Source organism: Lycium barbarum, chromosome 9 (genome assembly GCF_019175385.1).
Source record: "Lycium barbarum isolate Lr01 chromosome 9, ASM1917538v2, whole genome shotgun sequence".
Classification (NCBI taxonomy): domain Eukaryota; kingdom Viridiplantae; phylum Streptophyta; class Magnoliopsida; order Solanales; family Solanaceae; genus Lycium; species Lycium barbarum.
The window spans coordinates 5597557-5616201 of record NC_083345.1 but is presented as its reverse complement, the minus strand read 5'-3'; the positions used below and the strand labels follow the sequence as shown (position 1 = coordinate 5616201).

The following is an 18645-nucleotide window of genomic DNA, read 5'->3' as shown; positions in this document are numbered from 1 at the left end:
CCCCAGGCTTCGTCTATGTGTAACTAGCAATACATGTCCGCCCATGATGTCTATTCATTTTAATTAGGCAGTCTTTAAAATTTATATTTTAAAAATAACTTTTAATTAATATTGTAATTGTTATTATAGATAACAATATATACAAAATATATTTTATGTATCATAATTTTAGTTATAATTAAAAAATTGAGTTGATGGAATTAAGTCTTTGAGATGAAAAGAGTCTGAACTTTTTTCTCATTATCATGACAATGAAAGTTGTTCATCGCTATAAAAGAAAATTAGTAAGAACCATTGTTGTATACCGACAGGTTGATAACCATTTTAATTAAGTAACTGTTCAAATCCAAATATAAGAACCATTGTTGTATATATTGAATTTTTTAAAAGCAAAAACTAATAAAATATTTTTAGTAAATTAGTTAAAAAATATATTATAATTTTTTATGTTAACAATTATAGATAAAACAAATTGTTACAAAGAAATCAAAATTAGAAAGATATATGTTATATCATTAATCACCAAATTTTAATTCTGAAATGAAAATATAAAGAAAACAATAACCAGAGACTGCAAAGGAGAGTAAATAAGTAAAGTATTGACAATAAAGGGAAATGGAGATAAAAGTCACTCCTTCTCTTCACTTTTACTTGTCGACATTAACATATTGAGAAAAAAAATTCTTGTTTTTATTTTACCCTTTACATTAATTATTCATTTTCAAATCATTTTCTGAGGCTATTGAGACTATACACCAATAAATATGGATTATGATAAAATATAGCATACTTTATTTATTAATTCTCAAAGAACGTAAAAAGTCAAAAGTGAACAAGTTATGTGTAGGAGAATTAAAATAAATTTTGGTACAAATTTGCATTGCTATTGTTCGTCATCTCTTCACGTTTAAAGTATTGAAAAAGAAGAAAAACGGAGATAAAAGTCACTCCCGCTGTTTATTTTTACTTGTCCACGTTAACATATCAAGAGAAAGAAACTAATATGGTAATTATTAATTAGTATGAAACTTCAATTATGTTGATTGTGTATAAAGATAACAACTATGCATATATTATAGGCATATACATTTGTATACATGTCATCCTTTTTCTTGTATTCCTTTATTTATCATGGCGACTATCAAGCTAGGCGACGCAAGAAGAGTGAAGAGAATCATGCAGAAGGGGCTGACCATTAATTTCCATAGAATTAATGAGTGAATATTTGTGTGTTCTTATTATTAATTTTACCCTTTAATTACTCATTTTCAAATTATTTTCGAAGGCTATTGAGACTTACACCAATAAATATGAATATTATGGTAAAATATATACTTTCTCTGTCCCGTATTACTTGTCACTTTCCTTTTTTCACGCCCATTAAGAAATCAGAAGTAAAAGATATATTTTACTATCTTACCCCTATCTCTCTCCAATAAATACATTCTAATCAAAATTGACTATTTTCAAGAACATTTATTACTAAGGGTAAGATAGGAAAGATTTAAAAATTTATCTTATAATTTTATCTTGGTTTTGTAAATGAACAAGTAATTTGGACATATATTTTTAGTAATGTGGTCAAGTAATATGGGACGGAGAAGATAAGATGTAAAACATTTAATTAATTTTATTTTGGTTCTGTAAATGAATAAGTAATTTGGACATATATTTTTAGTAATATTGAGTACGTCATTTATGAACAAGTAAAAGTGCACGGACGAAATAAATATATGTCGGACAATTAAAATTGAAATGCATACTCGTATACATGAGCAGAGAATAAATATTCAGTAAAAAAAAATAGTTTAGTAATGTGGCCAAGTAATATGGAATGGAAGGAGTACTTCATTTATTAATTCTTTAGAACTTGAAAAGTCAAAAGTCAAAAGTCAACAAGTATAAGTGCACGGAGGAAATAAATGTGTCGGAGAATTGAATTTGAAGTGCATATGTGTATACATGAGAAGAGATAAATATTCAGTACTATGACATATGACCACGTGGAATAAAAAAGTAATTGGTTAAAATGTACAATTTATATAGCTTGTGGTACAAATTTCTATTGCTGTGTTAGTCCTCTCTTCACACTTAGATATATTAGAAATAAAAAAGAAGAAAAATATATAATAGAAAACTAGACATATATTTTTAGTAATGTAGTCAAGTAATATGGACGAAGGGAGTACTTCATTTTTATTAATTCTTAAAGAACGTGAAAAGTCAAGTATAGTAATGTGACCAAGTAATATGAAGAGAATACTTCATTTATTAATTCTTAAAGAACGTGAAAAGTCAAGTAGTGTGGCCAAGAAATATGGGACGGAAGGAGTACTTCATTTATTAATTCTTAAATAATGTGAAAAGTCAAAAGTGAACAAGTAAAAGTGCACGGAGAAAATAAATATGTGTCGGATAATTAAAATTGAAGTGCATATATGTATACATGGGAAGAAAATAAATATTCAGCAAAAATGTGAAAAGTCAAAAGCGAACAAGTAAAAGTGCACAGAGGAAATAAATGTATCGGAGAATTAAATTTGAAGTGCACACATGTATACATGAGAAGAGAATAAATATTCAGTACTATGACATATATCCACGTGAGATTTATTATTCTTAAAAAATGTGAAAAGTCAAAAGTGAACAAATTAAAGTGCACGGAGGAAATAAATTTGTGTAGGAAAATTAAAATTAAATTGCATACATACATGAGAAGAGAATAAATATTCAGCTAGAACACGAAAAATCAAAAGTGAACAAGTAAAAGTGTACAGAGAAAATAAATGTGTCCGAGAATTAAATTTGAAGTATATACGTCTATACATGAGAAGGAAATAAATATTAAGTACTATGACATATGTCTATGTGGGATATAAAAATAGTTAGTTAAACTGTACAATTTATATAACTTATGGTACAAGCATTCATTGTGTATATAATTTTTAAAGCCCATGGTACAACCATGGGAAGCTGTGTTCGTCCCTTTACCACATTTATATATAATAGAAATATAGGCACTTATATATATTCTAAAATAATTTTAGTTCTTTAAATTTGTCCAAAATAAGTAGGCGTTTTGGCTATAGAAATCAAAAACTTTTTCACTATTTTTGAAATTTTGGAATTGGAGTTGAAGTTGTGTTTGGCCAAAAATTTTAAAATTGTATTTTTTTGTTGAAATGTACTTATTTTGGTTATGGAAAAAGTGAAAAACTTGAAAAATAAGTTTTATTTGGAATTTTCATGGCCAAACACTAATTTTTGAAAAAAGTGAAAAAAAATTCAGAAAAAAGTGAATAATTCTTGTGGCCAAACGGGTCCGAAGTATTTTGAACAACTACCGTAAAATTGATTGCCTTTTTACATCTTGTAAAGAGTTATGACACATTATTTTATCAATTTGACTCATCGTAGCCCATCCAAATTTAATTTAACTTAAGACCTATTTATTTTTATTAAAATTAAAATGTTTAGATCTATATATGGCCGAAACCTTTCTTTAGATGATTCGGATTTCCCTTCATAACCCTTCCTCGGTTTCTGGAAGCTTCCATTCACTTTTAACTTTACCGGAGAGAATTCGAGTTGATCGTCTTCCACCCGAATCTTTGACTCGTACCGATTGTGGACGTCGGCCCATGTGACGGCCTCATATTCCAACAAATTTTCCTTCAATTTGGCCGAAGCAGCTGAACTTAGCATATTGAGCCCCTTTGTGAAAGCTTGCGCGGCCCATTCTTCAGGTACCGGGGGGAGTTCCATTCGTTCCCTCTGAAACCGGTTAACGAACTCCCTCAGCAGCTCGTCGTCCCTTTGGGTTATTCGGAAGATATCGGCCTTATGGGCCTGCACCTTTATGGCACCGGCATGTGCCTTTACGAAGGCATCGGCGAGCATTTCAAAGGAAGTGATCGAATGCTCGGGTAGGTGGTCATACCACGTCAGCGCCCCCTTCGACAGGGTTTCGCCAAATTTTTTCAGCAACACCGACTCGATCTCATCTTCCTCCATGTCATTGCCCTTTATGGCACAGGTATATGAGGTCACATGCTCATGCGGGTCCGTTGTGCCGTCATACTTCTGTACATCGGGCATTTTGAATCTCTTCGGGATCAGTTTTGGGGCCGCACTTGGCGGAAAAGGTCTCTGAATGTACCTTTTCGAATTCGGCCCCTTCAACAGAGGTGGGGCCCCCGGTATTTGGTCTACCCGAGAATTGTATGTCTCGACCCTCTTTTCGGTCGAATCTACCCGTTTTGCCAAAGTTTCGATCATCTTTAGAACCTCGGTAGAGGAGCCGGCTACGGAACCGTCGCTCTCAACCATTCGTGTCTCATTTCTTCCGATCTCAGCAGTATCCTTTGCCTTTTCCGGCCCCGGTTCACCTTTCCCGCGCTGTAACCGGGCAATCGCTATCGCTTGCTCGCCAATCGCCGCTCTTTGTTCCTGCAACATTTCAAAAATTAAACGTAAGCTCACACCGTCATTCGGCGCATCCGGGTTTCCTCGGCCCTGGGTCCGAGACAATGTAGCGGAATTGTGAGTATTTAGAGGATCGGTGGCCGGAAGGGCGGCATTCTCCTGATCCACGGTGTTTTGCCAGTCGAGTCCCTCCCTTGAATCGATGGGGTTCGGGTCAGCGGGGTTTAGCAATCTCCGTAATCCGCTGCCTGCGTTTTCCGCCACAATTTCGGTATTGTTGACATGACCGGATTGCTCAGCGTCGGCCATTTAGTCCGTTTTCGTAGATACGGGCAGGGGCGTTTTCGGTTTTGATGAATGTGATATAAGTCAAGATCGAAAGCCACTATTATCCTAGCCCCACGGTGGGCGCCAAACTGTTTACCCCGAAATCGGATAATCAATTGAATTTGTAAGCGGGTATAGGATATGTGCTTGGGTCTTAATATATATATATGAGATAGAGAAAATGTATATGTAAGAGTTCTTTAATGAAATGGCTAATGATGGCGGTTTGTTTATGAACACAAATACTTATGAATAGCGTAGTAGGCTTGATGGATTAACTATGCTAAAAACATGAACAAAACGGTCGTGGCCGGATCAAGAATTGAAGGAAAGATCGTATATATGAGCTACTCTATTACAAGTGTTCTTGGAGAAATGTGGGAACCAACCTCTCTAAGGAAGGGGGACATGCCCTATTTATAGTGCCACCTTCTGGATCTCATACAAATGGAGATTAATAAAATAATCATGACAATGACAGCCCTGCACGGATTTGGTGGGATTAGACTGACGGCGCCGCCTGACACACGCATGGTAGGTAGTTGACTATGACAGCACGCCACTGGTGCGGGGCCCGCGGGCGACGGTTACGCGGACCAACAGCCACCCGGTCCAACGGCCACCCGGTCCAACGGCCATTCGGTCAAACGGATATTCGGTCAAACGGCCATTCGGGGCAACGGATATTCGGTCAAACGGCCATTCGGGGCAACGGCCACAGACGCTCGGATCAGCAGACTTGGCCGTTTCGATGACGGAGAAGACAGACTCGTTTAGCCCCGGTACAGATGCCTTCTCCGGGTAGGACTGAACAGATCCGGTATGTTCTCGCTCCTTTTCCATCACCAATTTACCTTATCACCGTTCTGGCTCATATCCGGTTTTCACCATATACAACCATTGGTAGCAATGTTGAGGATTGTCTATAAGAACATATGATTCGAGGTGCAAACACTGATACCTTGTGTTTTTTCTACCGTATCTTGAGTTATTATTGTCACATTTAGACCTTTAATTCTTGTTAATATGCATCAAATTATATTAAGTCAGGTGTTTGCCAAGAGCGCCTTTAGTCTGTACACATACTTGTATGTCTAATTTGCCTCAAAAGATAAATTATATGGCATTTCGAAATTTTCTATAAAAGTTTTTCAATATGTGTTTAATTAAGTTCTTATTTCGAGAAATTTTTGCCATGTTTATTGAAACGGAGGGAGTATTTTTTTATTTTTTATTATTAAGTGCTTTTCAAAGGAACCACCTTCGATTTATGAAACACTCACAAATCTTTAAAATTAAGTATTCAAGTAGTAGTATTTGTTTTTCAAAAGCAATTCCTAAAAGTTGTCCATACAGTAGTAATTGGATTGACATAGGTATGGACCGGAGAGGTACGATTACAAAGAATTCATATAGGTGACGTTAACTAGCTTGGGATTGAGATATAGCTGAGTGATCTTATATGCATCAACTTGTCGAATGTACTTATTCTATTCCACAGAATTAGTAAGAATGTGGTACTCAACGAGGACGGCTCAGGGAATGAAATAGGTTCATGTATTGCAATTGTTGGAGATATGTTTGTCTCACGATCTCGGTTGTGGAGAATAACTGGAAAAAGTATATGACAATACAACCAAGACGATATTCGACAATGGAAAAGCATATAAATAACAGAAAAGAAACATAGATAGAATGGATGGTCTAGAAAGAAAGGATCTAAGACCCAATCTGAATTACTATGACAACAATTAGTATATGAACAATCACCTCCTATAGAATATAAAAAAGAACCAGATATACAAGTTTGAAGAAGATGAATTACCGCAAGTTCATAAGCTTGATGGCTCAGGTTTCTCAACCTCACAAGCATCTAAAACACTGCCACAATAATAAAAAATTAACTGCTTTCTAATAAAATAAACTTTGATTATTTATAAGGGCCAATGGACAAAATAGGAAAAGTCTTAAAACTTATTTCCAAAGAAAAAACTCAGAATTAAACATCTTTTGGGAACACAGGCATGTGACAGCATTAAACGTGGTCAGATTGCGCAACATGTTGGAGCTCCTAGCTACCTGGTCAAGCTGGCTGAGCTCAGATAGCGGCATAGCACAATATGCTGGATCTCCAACGTGGTTAAGCTGGCGAGGGTCAGATGGCGCCACTTCTTCTCTTGATCTTTTCTCATCCTTTTTGTCCTAAAACTCGTCTTAGACGTTCCTTTGGTTTTTGAATGAGTAAAATGACCACTTGACTTGTTGAGATCTTCCAAAACATGCTACCCGAAATCATGCCAGTTTGCTATTTTCATTAGAATTTGTCTTTCTTTGAATTGTTATGCATCATTGAAGTAAATGGATAACGTTCTTGAATACAAGTTGCATATTGCTTTACTCAGTTTGTGATAGGAATACATATGGGGCCTTTTATGTCTCTATGCAGTAATCGTTGCTGTTTAACTTTCTAATATATTGACTGATGTTCCAAATATGGTAGTTATACAGATGAAAACTTGTACAAATAAGTTTGATCCTGAGACCTACATGGCTCTGGAAATTCATATAATTTGCCTATCCACCCCCTCCCACACACACACAAAAAGGAAAAAGGAAAAATCTTCATGTCTTCCTGACTTCTTTTTCCTAAGTTAATTGATGTTTAAAATATGTGTAGTTTTACAGATTAAAAAGCTGTAATGAATTTGGACTGGAGACCTGGAAGATATGTGGGATCTGCCCAAGGACTAAGAGCTTTCGGTCATTGGAGAAGAATTATGATAGCCTTAACAAAAGGTGTAGAAAATTAGATGGACATTTGTTGCAGTTACCTTTCATTAAAAAATGACAATAAAGCAACATACGTCTGTCTGTTTTGATATATTAGAGAAGCGGTTTAACCAGTGCTTTACAAGGTTTCAATCATCTCTGTCACTTTCTTCTGGTGTTTTCTCAATTTACCAAGTTGAGAGCAGTGTATACACCTGCAAAATGTCAGATATATTTCCCTTTGTGTTTGCTCTATGTTATATCTTTAGAACTAGATGAGAACATGTCACAGTATTATGGCATACATTTCATCTTACTCCTTTCTTCCTACTTACTTTACCAGGCCTGGGATCTCTCCGTGGACAAGAAAGGCTCAGGACATCATGGGCAACTTACTATCGTGGAACTCATGCCGTCATAGCAGTCATTGACAGCAGTCGCAGAACTAGGATTTCCATTATGAAAGATGCGCTCTTCAGGTTACTCCCTCATGAAGATCTGCAGAATGCCATTATACTAGTATTTGCAAACAAACAAGACCTTCAAGATGCCATAACCCCTGCAGAGATAACTGTTGCATTTTCACTTCATAGAATCAAGAACCATGATTGGCATATTCAGCCTGTTGAGCTCTCACTGTCGACAGTTTATATGATGGTTTAGGGTGGATTGCACAGCGAGTTACTGGAAAAGCACCAAGCTAGAACTTGTTGGGTAGATATTTATGAAAACACTGTTTTCTGTATTAGTAAATGCCCTACAATGGAGTGCATTTGATAGTACGATCATCTTGTATTTCCTTGTACACGAGTGAATTCCATACAATTAGAAATTATCAGAACAAAACTGATTTCTGTTTCTTCTGCACAAACTTGATCCTTGTAATACCTGTAACAATACTGCTAGAAGTGAACTGCAGATTTTCGTGTTGATCCAATAGCAACTGGATGCTGTCATGAAGACTGTTTCCTGAGACTCGCATACATTTGGATAACAGCTTTCTACTATTCTTACAGAGGGCTCTAGGAGTTTTTCGGATTTTTTTTCCCTTCTTAAAAAAATTAGCGTTTGGCCATGAAAACTCCAAATACAACTTCAAGTTGTATTTGGAATTTGAAAAACAAGATAAGTTTTTCACAACCAAAACAAGCTTGTTTTTCAAGTTTCACTTTTTTCACAGCCAAAACAAGTACATTTCAACAAAAACTACTATTTGCAACAACTATGGCCAAACACAACTCAAACTCCAACTCCAACTCCAAAATTCCAAAAAAAGTGAAAAAGTTTTTGGGTTCTATGGCCAAACGCCTACTTAGTTTCTTCATTTCAAGTGTATTTGGAATTTGAAAAACAAGATCAAGTTTTTCACAACCAAAACAAGCTTGTTTTTCAAGTTTCACTTTTTTCACAGCCAAAACAAGTACATTTCAACAAAAACTACTATTTGCAACAACTATGGCCAAACACAACTCAAACTCCAACTCCAACTCCAAAATTCCAAAAAAAGTGAAAAAGTTTTTGGGTTCTATGGCCAAACGCCTACTTAGTTTCTTCATTTCAAGTGGCCTTTCTTAAGCCATTAAGTAATAAAACCATGTCAATAGCAAGTGGAGAAAACACTATTTCATCAATTTTAAAGACAGCAAAGAAAGTTTTTCATTATTAGCTTAGTCCTACCTGATGTCTGATATACACACACATTGTAAAGAAAGGTTATTGAGATAAAACATCGAATCGCTTCTAAGCTCCAAAACAAACAAACTATGCCTCGGTCCCAAACAAGTTAAGATCTATATGAATCCTCACTATTACATTTAAGCTCAACTCATTTCAAGCTCCAAAATAAATGTTAAAACAAATAACAGGTGTTCCTGAATGAAGAATTAGCAACTCAGACAGGTAATATAAATCATTTCTAACCACAAGCAAATACTTGTCATTATGATGTTATAATAGAAGAAAATTGTCATCTGCACAATGCTAGGTGACCTAGCAATAAAGATTAGAATCTTGAATATCAACTCATAAGGGATACAAAAAAATGTCATTTTTCTGCACATTCGAACACTTCATTTCACATTTGAAAAGACTTCTCTATATTAGCCAACACCTGTGTGTACCAACTTCAACTTCCTCACCAATCAGTGAAACTTCCAAAATCAGCCAACAGTTATCACAAATTCACAATATCCAGCATCTACAACCTGATGCATCTTGTGGTCCTTCAAACCATCGATCCCAGTAAGGATTCGTTGGACCATGTGTTCTGATGGAGAAAATATCATACAATTAGCAAAATACAACACTCATGAAATGCTGCGATAAAGCAAAGTAATATCTTACACTGGTAGTAATGGATCTGGCCGTGTTTCCACATTACTTAGCATCCTAAGCCCATGTAAGAGAAGCAAGTTAGATAACCATAACATACACTGAACAGAATGCAAATCATTTAATGCTCTTTTTTTTTTTTTTTTTTTTTGATTAAGTAAAAGTAAATCATGTAATGCTTTTGTGCAGGTCACACAACAAAAAGGGATCTTGGGGTCCACACGATCAGCTCTGCCGCCCAAGAAGGGGGTGGGGGTGATGATCTATGGTCTCAAGGCTTTACAGGTACCAATTAAATATATTATCTTTGTACTTACTCCTTGCAAGCAGCTGATGCCTTTTCCATTTTGTCCAGCAATTCAAGTTCTTCCTGCACATGTTATATCATCAGCAAATTCGTAGATATGTATTGTCAGTAAACTACAGAAGAAGGCTTAATTTTAATAAACAAGAAACAATTAGCCCAAAGGCTTAGGTCTAACGGCAAGAGCGCAACAACTTGTGGGTTAGACACACATCATGGGTTAGAACCTACCACAAACAGATGTCTGGTACTTAAGTGAAGAAGTCTAGAGGGGCGGACCTATTATCCACCGAGGATTTGCTGGCTATTAAAAAGAAAACAAGTAACAATCAATAAGAAATAGATACAGCATCATTTCTGATGTTGGCACATGAAAAACAATTGTGATCAGCCACGCCTAGTCGTAAGCCCTTGCAACGAAGATAGGGACAATGCCACCATAAATCGCACGAAATGCAGAAGATAACGTTGCAAATAACAAAAACCACGGCAGCTGTCAAACTAAGGACTAACTGTGCATTACACTGAACAGACGAACAATTACAGTTTCCATGCCATGCAATTACATTTGAAAACTAACTCAAAGAAGGATATCAGGCAGGCCCTGTGAAAGAAACACATTCCATTACTATATAGGTCCATATTCACAGTACTCTGTTGGACTTTGTGCAACTAAATTTCTGCAAGGTACCTGTAAAGTGTAAAGTATGTTCCAGCCTCCAGGATTTAGACCATAACAACGTTGCTATAATATAGCAGGAACAATAAAGCTGTAATGACTACAGTCCAAAACATAACCTCTGATAGCATCTGTCGCACATCTTTTTCCTTTTTAATAAATCAAGAGTATTTAATGTTACACTGTGTTGGTCTCAAATGTACAAATATACTATAAACCACATTAACCCTACCAAAAATTCTTAGTCTGTAATCTATACAGACTGGACACGTTATCACCAAGTATCAGCTCAATTAAGTCTGTCAATACTGGAGAGTGAACAGTTAAAAGTATTCGCTATTATTTATCAACCACATTCAAGATGCTCAAGCACAGCCTAGTGGTTGCAAAAATCTCATTCGGATTGGTGCACAAGCATTCATCAAAACAACAGAGTAGTAGAGGGAGTAAAAATCAGGAAGTGTATCGAGTTCCAGAGAGTACATATTTAAGGGCAGTCCGGTGCACTACACTCCAGCTATGTGCAGGGTAGGGGTGTTCATGGTTCGGTTTGGGTCGGTTATTGATTAAAACCATAACCAAACCAATTTAGTCGATTTTTAAATGTCTAAAACCATAACCAAACCAAATAAAATAATAACCATCGGTTTGGTTATTGCCGGTTTGGTTGGATTTTTTGATTTATGACTAGCAATCATGAGACTTATCAGTAAAACATTAAAAAGTTGAAAAAGACATGTCTTTTTTTTGGTTCAAACGATAACTTTTATTTATCGTTTAAGATGGAACATACATCATAGAAATATTTTCACTATTAGTGATAGTGTCATACTCAAGTTACCCAAAATTGCTAAACTATTACATATAGAGCTAAAAACTAACTAAGTAGTGGCTGCACCATTTTTGTCATCTTAATACACATACCTGGAAATAAAGTAGAGCATAGGAGCTTTTAGTTGTTGTTACAAACATACATATTAATTAAACATAAAGACTACCTAAAATTAAAATGAAAATATATGAAATAAAAAAACTTTGTGTAATGATCCCAAACTTTGGGGCAATACTTGCATTTTGTCCTCAATTCTCCCATTTTATTAAAAACACTTTGTGTAATGATCCCAAACTTGAAATTTTTTCTATCATTATCCCCAGGGCTAGGGTCTTGACTACAAAGAGTTGTTCTTTTCTGCCTTTTAGGAGGATTACCCACGGAAGAAGTATTAGGGCATTACCATGTGCTTGAGTTGCAGCAAATGCCGATGTTACTGAAGTATTTTCTATAGGAACCTCCAAATCTACAACCTCTGTCCTTTTCATATGAAAAATATTAGAAGTTTAGGACCCATTCAGACAAAAAAAAAAAAGGTATAAATTCGGGAAAAAAAGAAGAAACAACCTAAAATCAAATGGCTGACAAAGAAAGGCTAAAAATTTAAGTTAAAGACATTAGACTCTAGCGTGAGCTTCTGTTAGTAGGTTTACACTTAATACTTAAAAAGTTAAAAGACTTAAAGACATGGGCTTGGACATATTCTTAAAAACATGGGTCTTAAACAATCATGTGAAATAAGTAAACCAAAAATCAAATTAATGATTAAAAGGTATAAAATATTTATAATTATTTATGAAAAACTAATATTATACATATAAATAATTATAAAATTTATGTATATAATTTATCGGTTTGGTTCGGTTATTTATTCGGTTATTTTTTAATATAACCATAACCAAACCAAATATTATCGGTTTTTAAAATTTATAACCAAATCAAACCAAACCAAACCAAATGTCGGTTTTTTTATTCGGTTTGGTTAAATTTTCGGTTTGGTTTTGGTTTTAACCAAAACCGTGAACAGCCCTACTGCAGGGTCCGGGGAAGGGCTGGACCACAAGGGTCTATTGAATGCAGCCTAACCCTGCTTTTCTGCAAGAGGCTGTTTCCACATAGAAAAATACTTCATTTTCAAAAAAAAGAAATTATGAGCCTGTCTGGATTGCCTTATTTTAGGTGCTTTTAAGCCAAGATAGCTTTTAAGCACTTTTGTAGTGTTTGGGTAAAGTACGTTTAAGCACTTGTTTTTAAGCCAAAACAACAACAATAAGCCAAAAGCCAAAAGTTAGAATTCCTAACTTATGACTTTTGGCTTATAAGTCAAAAGCCATAAGCCATGAGTTTTTCTTGCTCAAGGGATAAAACATTTTAAAAACAAAAAACAAACAGACAAGATCTGCTGTGTTTCTCTCGACATGTTCTATTAACCAAGTTTGACGTGTAAGATCACAGGGACGTATGCACCAGGACTAGGTCAACATATATCCATAGAGGGAACACCTTTTAGCTCACAACCATGAAAATTTGTCTGCTTCAGAAATCCTCAGCCAGAAACCCCCAACCAATATAAACTAGTCATTTTTGCATTTACAATCTCCGAATCTCCTCCCCATCACTGGCGGAGCCACATGTATTCAGAGAGTGTCAATCGACGCCCCTTTGTCAGAAAATTACGCTGTGTAGCAAGGTAAAAGAATAGTATATATACTATATATTGACTTCTCTTTGCTTCTTCGCGGGTTTACTCCTTTATATTTTGACACCTCCGCCACTGCTCCCCATAATTAACAACAAAATTCACAATCAGGAAAGCAAAATAACAGAACAGCTAATTTTATTTGCTGGCAGTGAAGCCACTCCAGTGATACTTTTCCTACTCCACACCTTTGATTTCCCCCTTTCTACCACCTCTTTCTTCCTCCCACTCCAACATCAAATAAGTATGGACTTCCTATGTTCAATATATCAGCTCCTTAATAGTGAGAAACAATGTTCGCTATTTTAACTTTCTGATTTCGATGATTGGATAAAGGGGACATCTGTTAATGCCTAATCAGATATTATACCAACAGTCATTTTATATATATAGTTGCAAATCAACCTTCAAAATCCTCTAGGCAACAAAGACAGAAAAGCATCCTCAAACAATAACACATTCCGTGCGGCAGTTTTTATATGAAGGTATATATATATAATAAGCAAACTCTGAACCAGCTTTCAAAAACTAAAACACCTGGCTTGTGGATTCAAGCATCTAACTATGAATGAAGAAGAACTAAAACTTAAAGACTGTCAGAATTCATTATTGAAATTCAATAAAGGGCTCCAATATGTCCCATTTTCATCAATATTCAAAAGCTCTGGGAAGAACTCCATGCCAAGTCCATAACATACTCAAATAATTATTATTCAACTCTAAACACATTAAGATTTCACTTCAAAACTCAAAGATTCTCCCCTCACTACATGGAATTCAATGGAAGGGTGCATACACCATCAGGCTTCCACAAATCAAGAACTTTAAACTGATATGAAAACGAAATAGCTCATTAGCATATCAAATAAACAAAAATGTGGAAAAGCCCCTCTTTTCAGAATTAAAGTTTGAAAAAAAAAAAAAAAAAAACTCTCTTTTTTTAAGTTAATGGTCTACCCATTTTACAAATTACCAGGCATAGAAAAAATTGATCCCTTGTAACTCATTTCATTACTTCCGCCAGCATAATACATCAATACAATACACTGAAGAAAAATTCAAGCTTTTCCTCATAGATAGCAAATTAACAACAACCTCAGCAGCTCAGCTAAACCAGAAATAACAGTCAAAAAGACAAAAGAGACATCAGAAAAACCTCTAAAAATTCAATCTTTAATTCATAGATAGCAATTAACAAAACAACCATATTCAACTAACCAAAAAGAACAGTCAAAAAGTCAAAAAGAGACATCAGAAAAAACTCTAAAGATTCAATCTTTACTTCATAAATAGCAATTAACAAACAACCTTATTCAGCTAAACCAAAAAGAACAGTCAAAAAGTCAAAAGAGACATCAGAAAAACCTCTAAAAAATTCAATCTTTACTTCATAGATAGCAAATTAACAACAACCAAATTCACCTAACCAAAATAAACAGTCAAAATATCAAAAGAGACATTAGAAACCCCTCTAAAAGTTCAATCTTTTCTACATATATAGCAAATTAACAAACAACCTTATTAAACTAACCAAACACAAGAGTCAAAAAGTCAAAAGAGACATCAGAAAAAACTCTAAAAGTTCAATCTTTTCTTCATAGATAGCAATTAAACGAACAATCATATTCAACTACCAAAAACAACAGTCAAAAAGTCAAAAGAGCCATCAGAAAAACCTCTAAAAGTTCAATCTTTACTTCATAGATAGCAATTAACAAACAACGATATTCAGCTAAACCAGAAACAACAGTCAAAAAGTCAAAAGAGACACCAAAAAAACCTCTAAAAATTCAATCTTTTCTTCATATATAGCAAATAAACAACAACCATATTCAGCTAACCAAAAATAACAGTCAAGATTTCTAAAAAAAGTCAAAAGAGACATCAAACAAACCTCTAAAAAACGAGTTTCTTGTTCAAGTCTCTTCAATTCAGCAGATATTCTATGTTTCCCTCTAGTATCAGTTGCTGCAACAACTGATCTCACTTGTTCTGAGCTCCCTGATTGCATCTCTCACAATTCTCAAAACCCAAAAGTAACCTAACAAAACAATTCAAGAACTAAACCAAAACAACCCCATTTATAGAGACCAAATCCTTAAAGAATCAAAATCAAAAACTTGTAAGTGAATTTAAAGATCCTTGGGCTGTTCAAAGACTAAAGAAAGAAACAGAACCCCATTTGGAAAAAGAATCAAGAAAGTAACTCAATTTACATTAAAAAACAGAATAGAGTTGAGATTTTATCACTGTTTAAGAAACAAGAAAAAGTTGTGGACAATTGAAGAGACAATGCAGAAGGTAAGAAGGGGGGGGGGTAGTAGAGTGGGGTGGGGTGGTTTACTTTTGTTTTTTTGTTCTGCAAAAGTGAATTGAAATGTTCCAACAGATAGGCAAAGAAGAAAGAAGACACCAAAAAGAAAAAAAGGAAAGAAGAAAGAAAGTTGGCTTTTTTTGTTTTTTAAATTGGTTTGTTTGTTGTGAATAATGAAAAAGTTGGTAATCTTTTTTTCACTTATTTACTTTTTTTCCTTTTTCTCTCCCACTTTATACAAATATTCTTCTTCTTTTTGTCTCTGTTTTCTTCTTGCTTGGTTAGGTGGTGGAACACTGATGTGTCACCTTCAACAGTAAGTTTCAATATCTCAATATCAGTAACACAGTATATTACTGCATCTTTTTTATCTTTTTGTGGTAACATATATTGAAGGGAGAATTTATAATTTTTAAATATTAATTTGTCGGTTATAATTTATGTGGTATTGTTCGATTAACCACAAAGTATGAAAGAAATTATTTATTAGATCATTCGTCTGACCGAGTGAAGAACCTCTTTCTACGCTATGTCCAAATAAAAAGTCGTCATACTTTTGTCAGCGGTTAGCTACACTCGACAAAGAAAAGGCAAGTTAGAAAAGAAAGTTTTTGAAATTTGTAATCTAATTTTTTTTTATATATTTATATGATCAAAAATTATTTTTTTCACTGCAGAAGAACTTCTTTCTACGCCGCTATCCAAATAAAAAGTCGTCATCTTACTGTTGCTTGTTACCACACCAGACAATGAAAGAGCAAATTAGATAAGGAAATTTGGGAAATTTATAATCTACGATAAATTTTATATTTATATGACTAAAAAATCATATCAATTAAAAATAAAATAAGAATTGTAAATCTAAGTTATTTTTAGATACAAAACAGTAACATTTTTTTTTTAGGACAAACAAACAAAGGAACCATGAAACATAAGTTGGGACCGAGAAAGTAGAACTTTAAATAGTTTCCAATTTTGATATACCAATCGTATTTTCATGTGCTCTTCTTTGCATCTTTTTCTTCTTTTCTAGTCTTTTTTACTTTACAGTTAAATCTATTTTTTTTCCATTTTCTCATTTGATGTCTAAAATGAATTGAGGTAGGGAATCAACAATATGTTTTCTATAATGTTAAAGTAAAAACGATCAATTTGCAATAATAATAATAATAATAAAATTACTAATATTTGAAATCACGACAAGTATACTTTTAATCGTAATTCTTGAGAGTTCGACTATTTACTTTGGATTCATTGGATTGAAATTATAATACGTTGAAGAAATAGTGAGATTGTTTTTTTTTTTAACAAGAACTATAAAAAGATAAATACAATCCGCGCAAATTTTTACAAAATCTAACAAGTTTTTAGTTTTAAACTCGAGCAATTCTCTTCTAAACGTATAATTAGATCCTTTTTTTTTTTTTTTTTTTGCCTAAGCTCTCTTTTACTTCTTTTTTTTTTTTTTTTGGGTTGAATTTAATTATCTTGAATGAAGGTAAAAGAAGCTTCGTTTGCTGGAACAGAGGAGCACATGGCATTTATTTTCAGTAGTGGAAATTGACTCCTTTTTTTTCCATTTTTAGTGATGACAATGTTGTATCTGTGCCTTTTTTCTCTGATAACATTCTTTTTCTGTATGAACTTTGAATCGCACTTGAAAATACTTTCCTGCCCAAATTTGCTATTTATCACGTGCACGTTTACATTCAATAATTCTTTCGTTAAGCCAAAGTGGAGAAGAACAAAAAGGAAAAAAGAAAATAAAGAATGAGTTAAAATAACTATAAAATCACCTAGGGGTATAGAGATGGTTAAAATCTTTTCATCTTAAACATAAATCATGGATTCGAACCTTTGAAATAAATAATCTTTAACAAGAAAGTGTGTTCTTCCCTCTAGTAGATTTATCGAGCACCAACGCAAATTAATTGACCATAAAAGGAGAATAAAAAGTTGATGAATGCTTCATGGTCGGACAATAAGAAATTTAATCATTGAAATCAATAAAACGGTTGTGCAGCCACTAAGCTTGCGTTTTCCAACATAATAATTAATGACAAGGGTAAAATAGGTATGAAATGCTAAATTGTTATTTGATTTTTCAATCTGGATAACTAAATATGGACAACTATTTTTAGTATACAAATACAAGGAAATGGGGATGTTGACGATGATGTCACGCATCATATTGGTGCAGGGTGGATGAAATGGAGGCTCGCTTCAGCAGTGTTTTGTGATAAGAAAGTGCCACCAAAGCTTAAAGACAAGTTCTACAAAGTGATAGTGAGACCAGCTTTGTTGTACAAGTGGAGTGTTAGGCAGTCAAAAACTCGAACGTCCAAAAGATGAAAGTTACGGAAATGAGAATGCTGCGATGGATGTGTGGGCACACCAGGAAAGATAGGATTAGGAATGAAGATATCCGGGATAAGGTTGGAGAGGCATCGGTAGAGGACAAGATGTGAGAAGCGTGGCTGAGATGTTTTGGGCATGTAAAGAAGAGAGACACAGATGCCCCAATGCGGAGGTGTAAGAGATTGGCTATGGACGGTTTCAGAAGAGCTAGAGGTAGGCCGAAGAAGTATTGGGGAGAGGTGTTTAGATAGGACATGACGCATTTCCAGCTTACCGAGAATATGACCTTAGATAGGAGGCTATGGAGGACTCAGATTAGGGTAGAAGGCTAGTAGGTTGTCCCGCGTATCCCTTCGTACTAGTAGTCATAGTTTTGATCTACAGTTTATTGTCCTTTGATTCTTGCTCCTACATGTTGTTTCTTGTACCTTCATTATCTTATTTATTTGTGATAGTCACTGCCTCTTTTTTCTCAGAATGCTTTATCAGGGTTTTTTTTTTCGCTTTCGTTAGTTGCATTTTCATATTGCTTTGAGCTATTTGTGTCTATCTAACCTTTTCTTATCGTGTTTTTTCTTGAGTCGAGGGTCTTTCGAAAACAGCCTTT

General features: G+C 34.5%; 1 protein-coding gene across 1 annotated transcript; it reads right to left on the bottom strand.

The window, feature by feature from the left end:
* Positions 1-9399: 9399 nt before the first annotated feature.
* LOC132610416 (guanine nucleotide-binding protein subunit gamma 2-like) lies at positions 9400-15864 on the bottom strand. The gene is made up of 4 exons (XM_060324710.1): positions 15261-15864; positions 10170-10222; positions 9865-9909; positions 9400-9787 (listed from the first exon to the last, which is right to left on the bottom strand). Exons 1-4 carry the CDS (start codon positions 15375-15377, stop codon positions 9703-9705), a joined length of 300 nt encoding a protein of 99 aa, XP_060180693.1. The 5' UTR covers positions 15378-15864; the 3' UTR covers positions 9400-9702.
* Positions 15865-18645: the final 2781 nt, after the last annotated feature.